Here is a 15,181-nt window from a genome sequence, read left to right on the forward strand (position 1 = left end):
TCGATCGAATAATTACATTGCACTGCCGAACCACGCTAGTATATATATAAATATATAAACATCCTCCAGAACAAGATTGCTCACTAATCAAAAACTCAAAACTGATTACCCACAATAGAGACCAAGTAGAATTCATTAATAGAGGTAGATCACTAATTTAAAGTGTAAGATAATAAACAAAAATTGTATGATTAGTTTTCCAACAATGTATGATTAGTTTCCCAACTAAAAATAGTAATGAAAAATGTAAAGGCTTTCGACAATATGATAAAACAAAAGCAATTCTTTGTACAAGTAGGAAGTTATAGATGTGACAGATTGTTGGGTTCTAAACAGGGTATCAGTATAAGCTTAATAAGCAATTTCAAACTAACTTATGCTTTATTTTGTGATTGTCAAATAAACCCTATTAAGTGTAAGAAAATTAAATACCATATTGAGCGTACACAAAGTATACTGTCCCTCAGCATTCATACCTCTTTTGAAGAGCCTGCGCCTTTGAAATCGGTACAACAGTCAAAGATTCCAGTCCTTGCTTTGGATCATACGATCGTGCTTTCACCAAACCTGGATCTATAACATACTTAATTCCAGGAATAGTTACGGACGTCTTAGCAATATTTGTAGCAAGTATCACCTAAGACAAATGAATAGGTATAATGTCATCTATCATCAACCCTAACAATTACTCGAAAAAATAAGGTATAGATTTATTATTTTAGAAGTATAGCAAGCCATATGTGATTGGGTTGCACAAAAGTGAATTTCAGCAAACATCAGTAGATTTAAGATGCCAACATAAAATTTTGCAAAAATCAAATTGACATGAAGATTTTCCAGTCACTCTTCTATGTATAAATTTAAGGATATCAGAGTTTCAGAGTGAATACAACCACAGTGAGGTTCATCTTTGTATTAAGTACCTTGCGATATTCGGTTGGAGTTGTTGCGAAAACTCGCATCTGCTGTTCTGATGGAAGAATTCGAGAATTTTTCATTGCAAGTGCATCAAACGACAATCCAATCGCTGCGAGTCGGTAACACCACTGAACTCAGTGTCAATGATAGAGCTTTGAATCTTGAAGGCCAAGGTTGCAGATGATCAGATTACCTTCTCTTCTCATCATGGAAAGCCTAATTTCTAAGCATAACATACCACAAATGATAGCATACTCTCTGAGTTGAAAAATCCATTAATTCAACAACTACCAAATACTTCTAGCGAAGGAACATAGGAAAATGAGATTGTCCTGATTACAGATACTATCCACTGAAAGTTTTCTAAAGGAACTGATGAGATCTTCATCAACACTCCAATCATAGTTGTCTAATCCCAACGAACCAACCCATTAAGCTTGCTATCAAAAGATTCATTCAACATTTGAAATTCAAGTTTTTCTTTTCCTTACCAAAATGACAGAATGCAACTCATGAAAAAGAAGAATTGTATATACATATCTGTATGACTATATATATATATATATTATATATATAGAAACAGAGAAACACACAAAAAGATTCAATTTTAACATTTTCAATATCAATTAGAACTGACCCAAAATTTCATCTCTATCAATAAATCGTTTGAGCATTTCCTTCTCTCCCAAAACCAAACAATCATTCTCCTTCCCAAACCATTCATACCTTCGTTTCGCAACATAATCATACATAGAATCCCTAATTGTAGTCGGAAAAACCCTAAAACCACTCAAAGCAGAGTAAGGAAAAGGCAAGTAAGAAACCACTCTAAGAGCAGCATTAGAGCCTTGATGAAACACACCAGGACCTTCCACGAAGAGAAATCGACGAAGAACATCGTCTCGATTGAGTCCACATAGGCTCAAATAGGGCTGGGCTGTCTCAGATTGAAGGCAACAAAACTTGATTTTTCTGTGTTTGTCTAATTTGATTACCCATTTCACTCCTTGATGGCAGAGGTGGCAGACTCCGTCGTAAACCACCACACGAGGTTGAAGGAGAATTGGGTTGACGATCGGAGAAGGAGAAGAAGGAGAAATAATGGGTTGGTTGTAATGGGATTTTGAAGAAAATGAAGAAGTGGGTTTTGATGGGTTTCTTGGAAGAAGCCATTTGGGGAAGAATTTGGTTTGGATCATCGTTTTCTAATCTGATGGGAGGTCTATCGGAAGAACACAAGGAAAGAAGAAATGGTGAATTTGACACTTTACAATTTTCTTAGGGTTTTTATTGATTGGTTATATTTTTCTTTTTCTTAGGGTTAACGGAGGAGTATCAAATCCCTGGTTGTTTTCTTTTTAAATGGGTTGTGATTCTCGAATATTTAGCATCAAATATCAGTTCAAATATTAATGAGATTTGTTTTATTATTATTTTATTATATATAAATAATATTTTATTATTTTATTAAATAAAAATAAAAAGTCATCCATCAATTTCTCATAAACTAAGAATTTCAGTTATATAGACACACTTTATATAGAATAGATATATAGAATAGATATAGATATTATAATATAATATAATATATAGATATATAGATTTTAAATATTTTGAGTAAATTAGATATTTTAAATTTCAAATTTAAGTTTTTATTTTATCATTTTTAATTTACAATATTTTATTCATAAGTAATTACTCAATAAATATAAATTAAATATTTAAACTACTGTAAAAAAAACATTTAAAATTGCTATGTTAACTAGTAAAAGAAATAAATGTGTTAATTATTTCTCTCTTAAAAAATGTGTTAATTATTTTTATGGAGGATAAAATATTTAAAACTTTAAGATTTTTTGTTTATTTATTTATTTTTTTTGTTTTATTTTATTTTTTTAAAGTAAAAAAGGTGAGAAAGTCACGTATCTTTTATATAACCGATAAGCTTTCCAGGTTTTTTTTAATTTATTCAACGTAACTCATTTCAAATACATATGTACAAATAAAGAAAGAGAAGAATATGGAATATTCTTTTCAAATTTTGACGAAATAAAAAACGTAACGAATCGTCTGAAAGAAAATGGTATAGAGCATGTGATTATCGTCAGTTAAAAAAAAAAAAAAAAAAAAACCCTAGCCGCCGATACATATGAAAATCTTTATACATACTCCATTACGTGTTTTTCTTCAAGTGAAAGTTGAGCTATTCAAACACTGATATAATATAATATATATATATATCTATATTCTTATACTCGATCTCATCCGTTGAAGACATCACAATATGATGAAGCACAACGAGCTTGATGATCTGGCTGCCTCCGGTAATGATGATTATCAGGTTTCCGATTATGATGATGATTATTATGAGGGGGACGAGGAGGAGGAGGAGGACGATAAAGACTATCAAGATTTAGAAGCCTATAATGACACCATTGTTTTTTGTGACGATGATGATATTGATTACACTGATAACAATGTCGTCTCCATTACGGCCTGGCCTCAAAGCTATAGGTATATACATATACATTAGTTCTCTATAGATTTTAATTCAATCTTATATATATATATCACTCAACGACAACACATCGATCTTGGGCTGTTTTTTTTCAGTATAGATGTTTTTGTAGATCGCTGGTCTTTTATTAGGGTACAAGATTTCCATTATGACTTTTGTTCTACATATAAAGTGATATGTATATATATATGCACTGGAAAAATTGAGCCTGTATAAATGTAGGCAGTCAATAAAAAGAGAACTACACATTAACAATCGAACTATTACTTTTTATATTGTTATTGGGATTTTTCTTTTCTTTTAGCTAGAAAGAGTCATATTAAAATATCATTAAATATAAGCTGATTATGAGGGTGAAATATGTATGCAGGCAGTCAATGGATTTTTATACAAGTGTGAGTCCACCTATTCCAATGGGGTTTTTGTGTGGAGTGAGAACAAGCAAAATGTCACCAAGATATGCTGCTAATCATCCACATGATGATTTATTGCTGAATAAACCTTTACTCCTTGATTCTACTACTCCAGTTGTTGGTTCATCAAACCAAAAAAAAGATTATCAAGAAGGAAAAGTACAAGATGGTAGCACCATTATTACTCCAACTTCTTCCTACTCAAACTTAAGACATGTTGCTTCTACGGTCGACTTGCCACCATCTAAGCAACAATCTTCAAGCACTGCTCAAGCATTACTCAATGGTAATGTATAAAACTTAGAATAAAAAATCAACCACTTTTTTTTTAGATTAATTTTTTCATACTTTTGTGGACAGGGATTAATGTCCTTTGTGGCATAGGACTGCTTACAACCCCATATGCCTTAAGAGAAGGAGGGTGGCTAAGTCTGATATTGCTTGTAGGGTTTTCTATTATAGCTTGTTATACTGGCATATTACTACAACGTTGCTTGGAGAGCAATCCTGGTCTCAAAACTTTCCCAGATATTGGCCAAGCTGCATTTGGCCGCGCTGGTCGTCTAGCCATAGCTGTAAGTTAATATTTTACTATTATTAATGATACAAATTAGTCACATATATTTTAATTTACAATAGATATATGCCACACCTGATACTAAATTCTACGAATTCAAGATACACAATTGTAGTTTACCTTATATAGTAATTCCCTTTCTTATATGTATGTTTTATAACAAATAACACTAATATTTTGGGGATAAATTTTGGTCATTTATGCAGATTGTTTTGTACTTCGAGTTATATGTAAGTGCCGACCACCAACCAATTCGATTATTCTTTAATTCTGTTGTTATTATTAGTTAATCGTTTTTTTTTTTGGGGGGTAAATAAACTGATTTGTATTGGACCAATATGTACATCAAATATATTTATAACATCCTACAACCCCTATACACCCAACCTCCTTACAACAAACAAATTTTCTCATCCAATTTTTATCTATATCACTTATGTTCTCAATATTCAGACTATGAATTCACCACAATCTTTACATTTTGAATAAAGCTATTAACACTTTGTAAATTTTTTTCCCACAAAACTATATGTTCCTCACTCTCTAAACTGAGCATTTTCTAACCCTTCTCTTCTTTGACCTTCTTATCCAATTAAGAATTCCTTTGAAGTGAAACATGTTTTGAACCAATTTCACACCTAGAGAGAATTTGTTAACACACTACCTACTACACTTGAAGAACAAGTGTTCATGTGTTTCCATCTCCGAAGCCACATAAGAAACAAGTATTCATGCTTTGGGTCCCATGCTTTTGAAAACGATCAGCTATCTTTAGCCTGTTATAGACTGCTAACCAGGAAATAAATCAATGTTTTAGAATGCTGAATCGATTCCAAATGCTTGGCAACCCCCAGCTTAGTTCTTGGGCTATTGAACAAGCTTTAACAAGTTTCTTTAATGGAGTAATTCATGTTTTCCAGCTGATTTTTAGAAAAGTTAGCTTTCAATTTATTCTTCACAATCACAATTTGAGTCCAATTATACCAACTGCTTGCTTTCATAATCCCACCAATTTGTATCTTTCATATACACTCATGAACTCATTTGACCCGGCCCAAAGATTGTTATTTTTCTGTGCCAAAGACCAAACATGTTTACCAATAGAACCTACATACTATTCCTCAATACACCTGAAACCCAATGATCCTCCTTGGTCTTGGTTTACAAACATATTTCCAGGCTACAAGCCCTCTTTTATAATCGGATGAACTATATATTATTAATTAATCTTGTTTGACACATAAAAAAAGGTGAATAGTTTTGGTTTTTGTAGGGTAGTTGTGTGGAGTTTATAACCATGATCAGTGACAATATGACATCGGTGCTCTCAAACAACATCTCTATGAGTTTGGAAGGAATATTTGATCTCAGCTCTCATCAAATCTTCGCTATTTCAGCAACTCTAGTCATTCTTCCAACTGTTTGGCTTAAAAATCTTAGTCTGCTCTCATACTTCTCGAGTAAGTGTATATATATACAACTAGCTACTACTAATTTATAAATGCATATTAATTACAAATAATATGTCTTCTTTATTTGCAAAGGTAACCTTTATGTCACAATATAAATTCTTGATGTGTAGTGTCAAGTGTATTAGAAATATGGTAGTTCGAAAGAATTTTGTAAAAGAATATCATTTCGTGAAGTAATTTTGTTTGGTGTAATTTTTTTCTTTCCAATTACATATATGACCTTGATTTGAATATTGTAGAGTGTTCCATGTATATATGTTAATTATAGTTGGAGGAGTAGTTTCATCAATATTGGTGGCACTTTGCTTGTTGTGGACTGGTGTGGTGAACAATGTTGGGTTTCATGGGCGTGGACCAATCTTAAATATGGCAAGTTTGTCCTCCACAATTGGCATATATGGTTATGCTTTCTCTGGCCATTCGGTTTTTCCAAATATCTATACTTCAATGAAAAAACCCTCAAGATTTCCATTTGTTTTAATCGGCAGGTATGAAAAATGATATTTATTATTATGTTCTCTACCAATAATACAAAAGTTTCAAGGACTAGATATATATAGAAGATACATTATATACCCTACATATAATTTTCAAAATGGGTATTAAATGAGAACACATGTAAATTAAGTTTTTAGATAGAAGAATGTGTTCTAATGATCTAGGCAAATACTAGAGGAATATATATATATGCTTGTTGTTTTTATATTGATTTATTTTATTTTATTGGATGCAGCTTTATTTTCTGTAGTTTTCTCTATATTGGAGTTGCGGTTTGTGCTTTTCTAATGTTTGGAGACTCAACTCAATCTCAGTTTACTTTAAACATGCCCAAACAATTTGTTGCTTCTAAAATTGCAATTTGGACAATGGTAACTAATATATAGATACAACTCATATTATGATATATAGTGATAATTCTATTCTTATTATTATTTTAATTTAAATTATAGTTAATAATTTGTTTAATTACTTGTATATTTAAATATATGAAGGTGGTGAATCCAATAACCAAGTATGCTTTGACACTCACACCTGTGACATTGAGTTTAGAAGAGCTTTTGCCAGAAGCATTAAGAGAATACTACATTGTCTCCATTTTTATTAGAACAATTTTAGTTTTGTCAACTTTGGTTGTAGCCTTGACTGTTCCATTCTTTGGTAAGTAGAACTAAACTTATTTAATTTTTAAAATATAAATTTATTTATATTGCATTTACCAATCACGAGCTAACAAAACTGTGTATCCTCTTATTTATATGTATGCAGCTATTGTAATGCAATTACTTGGTTCTATATGCTCAATGCTAGTGGTAAGTTTATTTTCTTCACATCACATATATATAATCATATCTCATACATATGTATATATATGATAGTATATATATTTTTATATATATATAATATAGTACTAAAGGGTTGTAGTGATTTTTCAATGCAGTCTTTTATAATTCCATGTGCCTGTTATATCAGCCTATTTAGAGGAAAACTAACAAAGTTTCAGGTAAGAATGAACTTATACATTTTTATTGTACCCATCTTCATAATTTAGGAGCTTTTGTATACCTTAAAATTTCATGATGATTATTGTTAATTTATTTTATATAATTTTTGTATTAATTCAGATTGCAGGTTCTGTTTTCATCATGATAGTGGGAATGATTTGTTCTTGTCTGGGTACACACTCAGCTATAACAGGACTCATTCAACAGCGAGTTACTTAAAATAATTCTCGATGATTATAATGAGCTTGGATAAAGTGGCTATAATAACAAAGATATGGAAGCAGTTGATTGAACTAAGAGCCTTATTCTAACTATAAGGTGTAGTACTGTTTTTTTTCTAGTCATTTTGATCATGTAATAGTTTTAGCAGTACTATATATATAATAGTTTGATCAAAAGTTTTTCATTATCTTAAATTAAGTCTCTTATAATTACTTACTACTCCATATTGCTTGAAAATATTTTACTTGGTACAGGTTAGAAATTAACTCTTTCATACCTATTAATATAAGAGGGATTTTTATTTATATACAATAAATTTATTATATTACAAAAAAAAATAATGTTAAATATACATAATTATATAATTTTATAAAATTTTATAAATATTTAAAATAAACATATATGGTTACGATTTTAACATGATTTTTAATTATTTTTTTTTTTAAAAAAATTACATAAAGCTGTTAAATATATAAATACATCGATCAAGATTTATATTTTGATATATTACTAAATATGTATACTTAAATTTCATACAAAAATGATGCAAACAGCACATAGCGTGTAACGCTATCTACCGAAAAATTAAAATAATACTCTATATATATTTTTTGAAATCTCTCTATATATATATATATTTATATGTGTACAATTAGTTGTTATTTTTTTTTTTCATGTAAGTAACTATGATCGATTTTCTTCTACAATAGAACTTTTTGTTTCTATTTTTTCTTTTCTTCTCTCTCTTATCTATTATTTCAAAACCCTTTCCGATCACACCGTTGATCATTATGGTTTAAAAATAATATTATTGTGATCTATTTTTTAAGGTGATTATTTTGATATGTGAGAACACATATTTTTTATTGTTACAAAAAAAAAAAAAAATGCAACCATTATAAAAAATAATCTCATAGTTTCTTTTATATTTTATTTATAGTAAAGTAACTAAACTTTAAATTTAAACAACATTCAATATGCTAATTACATGTTATTATGAAATATTAGTATTATGTAATATTATAATTTAGAGAAAGAAAATAAAGAAGAGATGAGAATTTTCTAAGTGTTTTATTCCAATAGGTGATCTCCTATTTATACACATACAAGAGTCAAATATTAAGAAACTAAGAGAAAGAGAAACTAAGAAAAAGGGAATGTTGAGTACATTAATGGTAATAAATAAAAGATTTGGACATCCACATAATTAATACTATTTATAACACTCCCCCTTGGATGTCCATAATAACTGCCTCATTAGAAACCTTGCCGAGAAAACCCAGTGGGACAAAACTCGGTCAAGGAAAAAAGAGTGTAGTATGAAATTACTCCCCCTCATTTTGGCATTCGTGGAGATCCTTTAATCGACGCATTCCAATCTTGTGAACCATCTTCTCAAAAGTTGATGTTGGTAATGACTTCGTGAATAAGTCTGCAAGATTATCGCTTGATCGAATTTGTTGAACATCGATATCACCATTTTCTTGAAGATTGTGTGTAAAGAAGAATTTTGGTGAAATATGTTTAGTTCTGTCTCCTTTAATGTACCCTCCTTTAAGTTGAGCGATGCAAGCAGCATTATCTTCATAGAGAATTGTTGGTACTTCTTTATTAGATGTTAATCCACATGTTCCTCGAATATGTTGTGTCATTGATCTTAACCAAACACATTCTCGACTTGCCTCGTGAATTGCAAGTATCTCAGCATGATTTGAGGAAGTAGCCACCAGAGTTTGCTTTGTTGATCGCCAGGATATAGCAGTGTCACCGCAAGTGAACAAATAGCCAGTTTGAGATCTGGCTTTATGTGGATCAGATAAATATCCTGCATCTGCGTAGCCAATAAGTTGTGACCCACAATTATTAGAATATAATAATCCTTTATCAATAGTACCCTGGAGATAGCGGAGTATGTGCTTAATCCCTTTCCAATGTCTATATGTTGGAGCAGAACTAAATCTTGCTAATAAATTGACAGAGAAAGCTATATCAGGTCTTGTACAATTAGCAAGATACATCAATGCTCCTATTGCACTAAGATATGGTACTTCTGGACCAAGGAGTTCTTCATGTTCTTCTCTAGGTCGAAAAGGATCTTTTTCTACATCAAGTGACCTAACTACCATTGGGCTACTCAATGGGTGTGATTTATCCATATAAAACCGTCTCAAAATCTTTTCAGTATAAGTTGACTGATGAATGAAAATTCCACATTTTAAATGCTCAATTTGTAGACCAAGACAAAATTTTGTTTTTCCTAAATCTTTCATTTCGAACTCTTTCTTTAGATATTCCACAGCTTCTGAAAGTTTTTCAGGAGTTCCAATAATATTCAAATCATCAACATATACAGCAATGATAACAAACTCAGGACTTGAACTTTTTATAAAAACACATGGGCAAATAGGATCATTTTTATATCCTTCTTTTAATAAATATTCACTAAGTCGATTGTACCACATGCGTCCTGATTGTTTTAATCCATACAATGATCTTTGTAATTTAATTGAGCACATTTCTCGATTGCTTGAATTGCTTCTTTCTATCTAGTGATCCATATAAATAAGCTGTGACTACATCCATTAATCGCATATCGAGTTTTTCACTCACAGCCAAGCTAACCAAATATCTTAATGTTATTGCATCCACCACAGGAGAATATGTCTCCTCATAATCAATACCTGGCCTTTGAGAAAAACCTTGAGCTACAAGTCTTGCTTTGTATCTCACAACTTCATTTTTCTCATTTCTTTTACGTAAACATACCCATTTGTATCCAATGGGTTTCACACCTTCAGGTGTTTGGACTATAGGTCCAAATACTTTGCGTTTAGCAAGTGAATTCAATTCTGCTTGAATTGCTTCTTTCCATTTTGGCCAATCTTTTCTATTTTGACATTCTTTGATAGATTTAGGTTCAAGATCCTCGTTTTCATTCATAATTTCTAGCGCTACATTATAAGCAAAAATATTGTCGACAATTACTTCGAGTCGGTTCCATTCTTTTCTTGTATTGACATAATTTATTGAGATCTCATTATTGCTAATATTTTCGAATTTTGAATCTCTTCAAGAGATTTGTTTATGTCAACATCTTCCTCGAAATTTTCAGCCTCTTCATTAGGGTCATCTTGATTATTTGCTCCCTTTCTTTTTCGAGGATTTTTATCTTTGGAACCGACTGGTCTACCACGTTTCAAACGTGCTTTAGAATCATTAATTAATTGTCCTTCTGGGACTTCAATTCGAATTGGAGCATTTTCAGCTGGAATATGTGATTTTGTAATTTTCTTTGGGTCAGTGAATGCATTTGGTAATTGATTTGCAATATTTTGCAAATGAATTATTCTTTGAACTTCAAGTTCACATTGATTTGTACGAGGATCAAATTGAGATAATGATTGTGCATTCCATATAATTTCTTTTTCCAAATTTGTTTCTTTTCCCCTCCCCCTAAAGCTGGGAAACTTGTCTCATCAAAATGACAATCAGCAAAACGTGCTGTAAATACATCTCCAGTTGTGGGTTCGAGATATTTAATAATAGATGGAGATTCATACCCAACATATATTCCCAGCCTCCTTTGAGGACCCATCTTTGTTCGTTGTGGTGGAGCAATCGGAACATATACTGTACAACCAAAGATTCTTAGATGGGAAATATTTGGCTCCTGACCAAAAGCCAATTGTAGTGGGGAGAATTTGTGATATGATGTTGGCCTAATGCGTACAAGTGCCGCAGCATGTAAAATAGCATGTCCCCAAGCTATAATTGGGAGTTTTGTTCTCATAAGTAATGGTCTTGCAATTAATTGGAGGCGCTTAATAAATGATTCTGCTAGACCATTTTGTGTATGTACATGAGCAACAGGATGTTCAACATTTATCCCTATTGACATACAATAATCATTAAAAGCCTGTGATGTAAATTCACCAGCATTATCAAGGCGGATTGTCTTGATTGCATAGTCTGGGAATTGTGCTCGTAATCGGATTATTTGAGCAAGCAATCTTGCAAATGCTACATTACGAGTAGATAATAAGCAAACATGTGACCATCTAGTTGATGCATCTATCAATACCATAAAATATCTGAATGGTCCACATGGTGGGCAAATAGGCCCACATATGTCGCCCTGAATTCGTTCAAGAAATCCAGGGGATTCAATTCCAACCTTTACCGGTGAGGGCTTAATGATTAACTTTCCTTGAGAACAAGCAGCACATGAGAACTCACTGGATAAAAGAATCTTTTGGTTCTTCAATGGATGACCATGTGAGTTCTCTATTATTCTACGCATCATAATTGAACCGGGATGGCCTAACCGGTCATGCCAAATAACAAATAAATTTTTCTGGTTTGCGAACTTCTCGTTCACAATAACATGAGTTTCTATTGTACTTATACGTGTAACGTACAAACCTGAAGACAAACCAGGTAATTTTTCTATCATGCATTTTTTTCTTGAAACAATAGATGTAATGCAAAGATATTCAAAATTATTTTCATCTATTGTCTCAATATGATATCCATTACGACGTATATCTTTGAAACTCAACAGATTCCTTTTTGATTTGGTGGATAATAAGGCATCATCTATAATAATTTTTGTTCCTCTAGGCATCAATATAATGGCTCTTCCGGAGCCTTCAATTAAATTTGCAGTGCCTGATATTGTATTAACATTTGCCTTCATTCTTGATAAATTTGAAAAATATTTATCACTTCTGAGTATTGTATGAGTGGTTGCGCTATCCACCAAACACATATCATCACCATTATTTGTAGAATCATGTATATAGAATGACAAATGTCCATTACTTCATTAACAAAAAAAAACATAATAAGTTCAAAATATAAATGCTTAAATAATAAAAGTTCATTACATAAATATGCCAAATAAAATAAACACCTTAAAGTAAATAAATGATAATAATAATAAAAAAAACATAACAAAGAAAAGTGACTAATTGTGGACATTCCCATCTCCATTATCGATATTCATGTTGTTATTAATGAGATCTTCATTAAAGAAATCTGCAACATCTAAGTGCGTAATATCCAAAGGCTCTTTGAGAAAACCATCATCTTGATAGGCAAAATTTGCTTCTATTTTCTCCTTTCCTTTCACAGATGCTTGATAAAGATCAGCAAGGTGTTTTGCCGTACGACAAGCACGTGCCCAGTGTCCTTTTATTCCACATCTGGAACATAAATTTTCAGAATTTCTATGATTATTATTTTGAGGACCTTTTCCCTTGTTCTCAGTAGTTATGCTTTTCATTGGAGTATATGAATTTTTATTTTGACCATTACGATGCCAAACATTGCTTCGACCGCGATCGCGACCACGACCACGACTTTGATTATGGTCACGACCACGTCTATTACTTCGATTATGATCACGACTACGACTATGATTATGATTGTCAGCAATTGTAGCATTCACTTCAGGGAATGGAGCAGACCCAGTTGGGCGAGATTCATGATTTTTCATCAAAAGTTCATTATTCTGCTCAGCTACTAGAAGACATGAAATCAATTCTGAATATTTTTTAAAATTTCGCTCTCTATATTCTTCTTTGCGGGAGCACATTAGAGGCATGAAAAGTAGTATATGTTTTTTCTAACATTTCATAGTCAGTAACTTTTTCTCCACACAACATTAATTTAGAAGTGATATTAAACATTGCAGAGTTATAATCACTTACTGATTTAAAATCTTGCAACCTCAGGTGCAACCAATCATTCTTAGCCTTTGGCAATATGACAGTTTTTTGATGGTCATATCTTTCTTTCAAATTTTGCCAAAGCACAAGAGGATCTTTTACGGTTAAATATTCAGATTTTAACCCCTCATGGAGATGATGGCGAAGGAAAATCATAGCCTTGGCCTTATTTTGTTTTGTTTCAGTATTTTGATCTTTGATGGTGTCTCCAAGACCCATAGCATCTAAATGGATTTCAGCATCAAGAATCCATGACAAATAGTTTTTTCCAGAAATATCAAGTGCCACAAAATCAAGTTTTGCAAGGTTTGCCATGGATAAAACTATATCAATATAAAGTGTAAATTATTAGACATATACATAAACTTTGAAAAAAAATACAACAAAATATAGTACAATATAGAATAAGATAATAAGATTAAACAATATAATATGATAAACAAATCAACACACATATATAATATATAAACATCTATATAGATATATATAAGCATAGACATATATTGTATAAATATTAATTCATTAAAAAAAAAATGGCTAATTCGAATGTGTTTCAGTCAGATGAGTATATATATATATATACATATATATATTTAGTGTATCATGACTTTGAAGCAATTCGAGATCACATAACAAAAACATTGTCATACCTTGGTTAGAGGCTCGTGCTGATAACGTATTATGAAATATTAGTATTATGTAATATTATAATTTAGAGAAAGAAAATAAAGAAGAGATGAGAATTTTCTGAGTGTTTTATTCCAATAGGTGATCTCCTATTTATACACATACAAGAGTCAAATATTAAGAAACTAAGAGAAAGAGAAACTAAGAAAAAGGGAATGTTGAGTACATTAATGGTAATAAATAAAAGATTTGGACATCCACATAATTAATACTATTTATAACATCTCATAGTTTCTTTTATATTTTATTTATAGTAAAGTAACTAAACTTTAAATTTAAACAACATTCAATATGCTAATTACATGTTATTATAAAAATATCTCCTAATTAATGAAATTAATTGATATCTTAAAGTTAAAAAACATGTAATTAACTATATTAAAAAAAGTTTCAATTTAAGTAATATTAAGTTGGATTGTTGTTTAAGATAATTTTAAGTTTTTTTTTTAATAATATTTAAATTACCTTCAAAATCTATTTGAGAATCAAAAGCAACATTATCTTCACCAATGAAGATTACCATAATCAAAAGCTACATTTTAGGTACTTTAATATTTTATTAAGAGATAAAATAAATAAACTTTCAACTAAACACAAAATTATGTATTAACCGAATTTTGGTTACTTATTCAATTAGTTACTGCTAAAATTATAGTTTTAATATGTTAAAGTAAGTGTTTATATTGATTAAGCTACATTTTTGTTACTTTTGTTACTTTTTATTTATTTTAGGTAACATTATGTTATTTTATTGTTTAAGATACTTTGACGTTACCTTTATTTGTAGTAATAAACTTATAAAATGTTTATTGGTATATAAAATTTTGTTTGAGTTTTTTTATTTGAGTGGAAAGTTCAATTTTTTTTATTAAATATATTAGAAACTAGCTAAATGATTACTTTCGCAAATACTAAAATATTCACTTTAAAGTTATAAAAGTGAAAAAAAAAGTCAAGAAATAAATAATTAAATAAGACATACATTACATTAACATAACAATAACAAAATCTCTCAAAAATATTAAAAAAAAATAATAAAAACAAAAACAAAAAGCATGATAAAAGCTAGTAGGGGTGAGCATGGGTTAGAAATGGGCCGACCAACTCGGCCAACCCAACCCGAAATGGGCCGAAACATAGTCA

At 30.7% G+C, this 15,181-nt stretch overlaps 4 protein-coding genes across 4 annotated transcripts; 1 reads left to right on the plus strand and 3 right to left on the minus strand.

The window, feature by feature from the left end:
* Positions 1-307: 307 nt before the first annotated feature.
* On the minus strand, positions 308-2,361 carry LOC133029325 (uncharacterized). The gene has a single exon (XM_061101843.1). It carries the CDS (start codon positions 2,115-2,117, stop codon positions 1,545-1,547), a length of 573 nt encoding a protein of 190 aa, XP_060957826.1. The 5' UTR covers positions 2,118-2,361; the 3' UTR covers positions 308-1,544.
* Positions 2,362-3,083: 722 nt separating this feature from the next.
* Positions 3,084-7,816, plus strand: LOC115697965 (amino acid transporter AVT1E). The gene is made up of 11 exons (XM_030625142.2): positions 3,084-3,432; positions 3,807-4,135; positions 4,210-4,424; positions 4,633-4,656; positions 5,700-5,886; positions 6,167-6,386; positions 6,632-6,767; positions 6,891-7,056; positions 7,165-7,208; positions 7,337-7,399; positions 7,521-7,816. Exons 1-11 carry the CDS (start codon positions 3,203-3,205, stop codon positions 7,617-7,619), a joined length of 1,713 nt encoding a protein of 570 aa, XP_030481002.1. The 5' UTR covers positions 3,084-3,202; the 3' UTR covers positions 7,620-7,816.
* A 77-nt stretch (positions 7,817-7,893) lies between these two features.
* On the minus strand, positions 7,894-9,778 carry LOC133039636 (secreted RxLR effector protein 161-like). The gene is made up of 2 exons (XM_061118540.1): positions 9,305-9,778; positions 7,894-7,899 (listed from the first exon to the last, which is right to left on the minus strand). Exons 1-2 carry the CDS (start codon positions 9,776-9,778, stop codon positions 7,894-7,896), a joined length of 480 nt encoding a protein of 159 aa, XP_060974523.1.
* Positions 9,779-12,588: 2,810 nt separating this feature from the next.
* LOC133039637 (uncharacterized) lies at positions 12,589-13,119 on the minus strand. The gene has a single exon (XM_061118541.1). It carries the CDS (start codon positions 13,117-13,119, stop codon positions 12,589-12,591), a length of 531 nt encoding a protein of 176 aa, XP_060974524.1.
* Between the last annotated feature and the right edge of the window lie 2,062 nt (positions 13,120-15,181).

The sequence above is a fragment of the Cannabis sativa genome, chromosome 7, assembly GCF_029168945.1.
Source record: "Cannabis sativa cultivar Pink pepper isolate KNU-18-1 chromosome 7, ASM2916894v1, whole genome shotgun sequence".
NCBI classification, from domain to species: domain Eukaryota; kingdom Viridiplantae; phylum Streptophyta; class Magnoliopsida; order Rosales; family Cannabaceae; genus Cannabis; species Cannabis sativa.

Bases quoted from the DNA above. Each gene is read 5' to 3' on its own strand.
- LOC133029325 (XM_061101843.1), bottom strand. From the start codon at position 2,117: ATGATCCAAACCAAATTCTTCCCCAAATGGCTTCTTCCAAGAAACCCA.
- LOC115697965 (XM_030625142.2), top strand. From the start codon at position 3,203: ATGATGAAGCACAACGAGCTTGATGATCTGGCTGCCTCCGGTAATGAT. The intron at 3,433-3,806 runs GTATATACATAT...ATATGTATGCAG, and splicing joins GCCTGGCCTCAAAGCTATAG to GCAGTCAATGGATTTTTATA. The intron at 4,425-4,632 runs GTAAGTTAATAT...TCATTTATGCAG, and splicing joins CTGGTCGTCTAGCCATAGCT to ATTGTTTTGTACTTCGAGTT.
- LOC133039636 (XM_061118540.1), bottom strand. From the start codon at position 9,778: ATGGATAAATCACACCCATTGAGTAGCCCAATGGTAGTTAGGTCACTT.
- LOC133039637 (XM_061118541.1), bottom strand. From the start codon at position 13,119: ATGAAAAATCATGAATCTCGCCCAACTGGGTCTGCTCCATTCCCTGAA.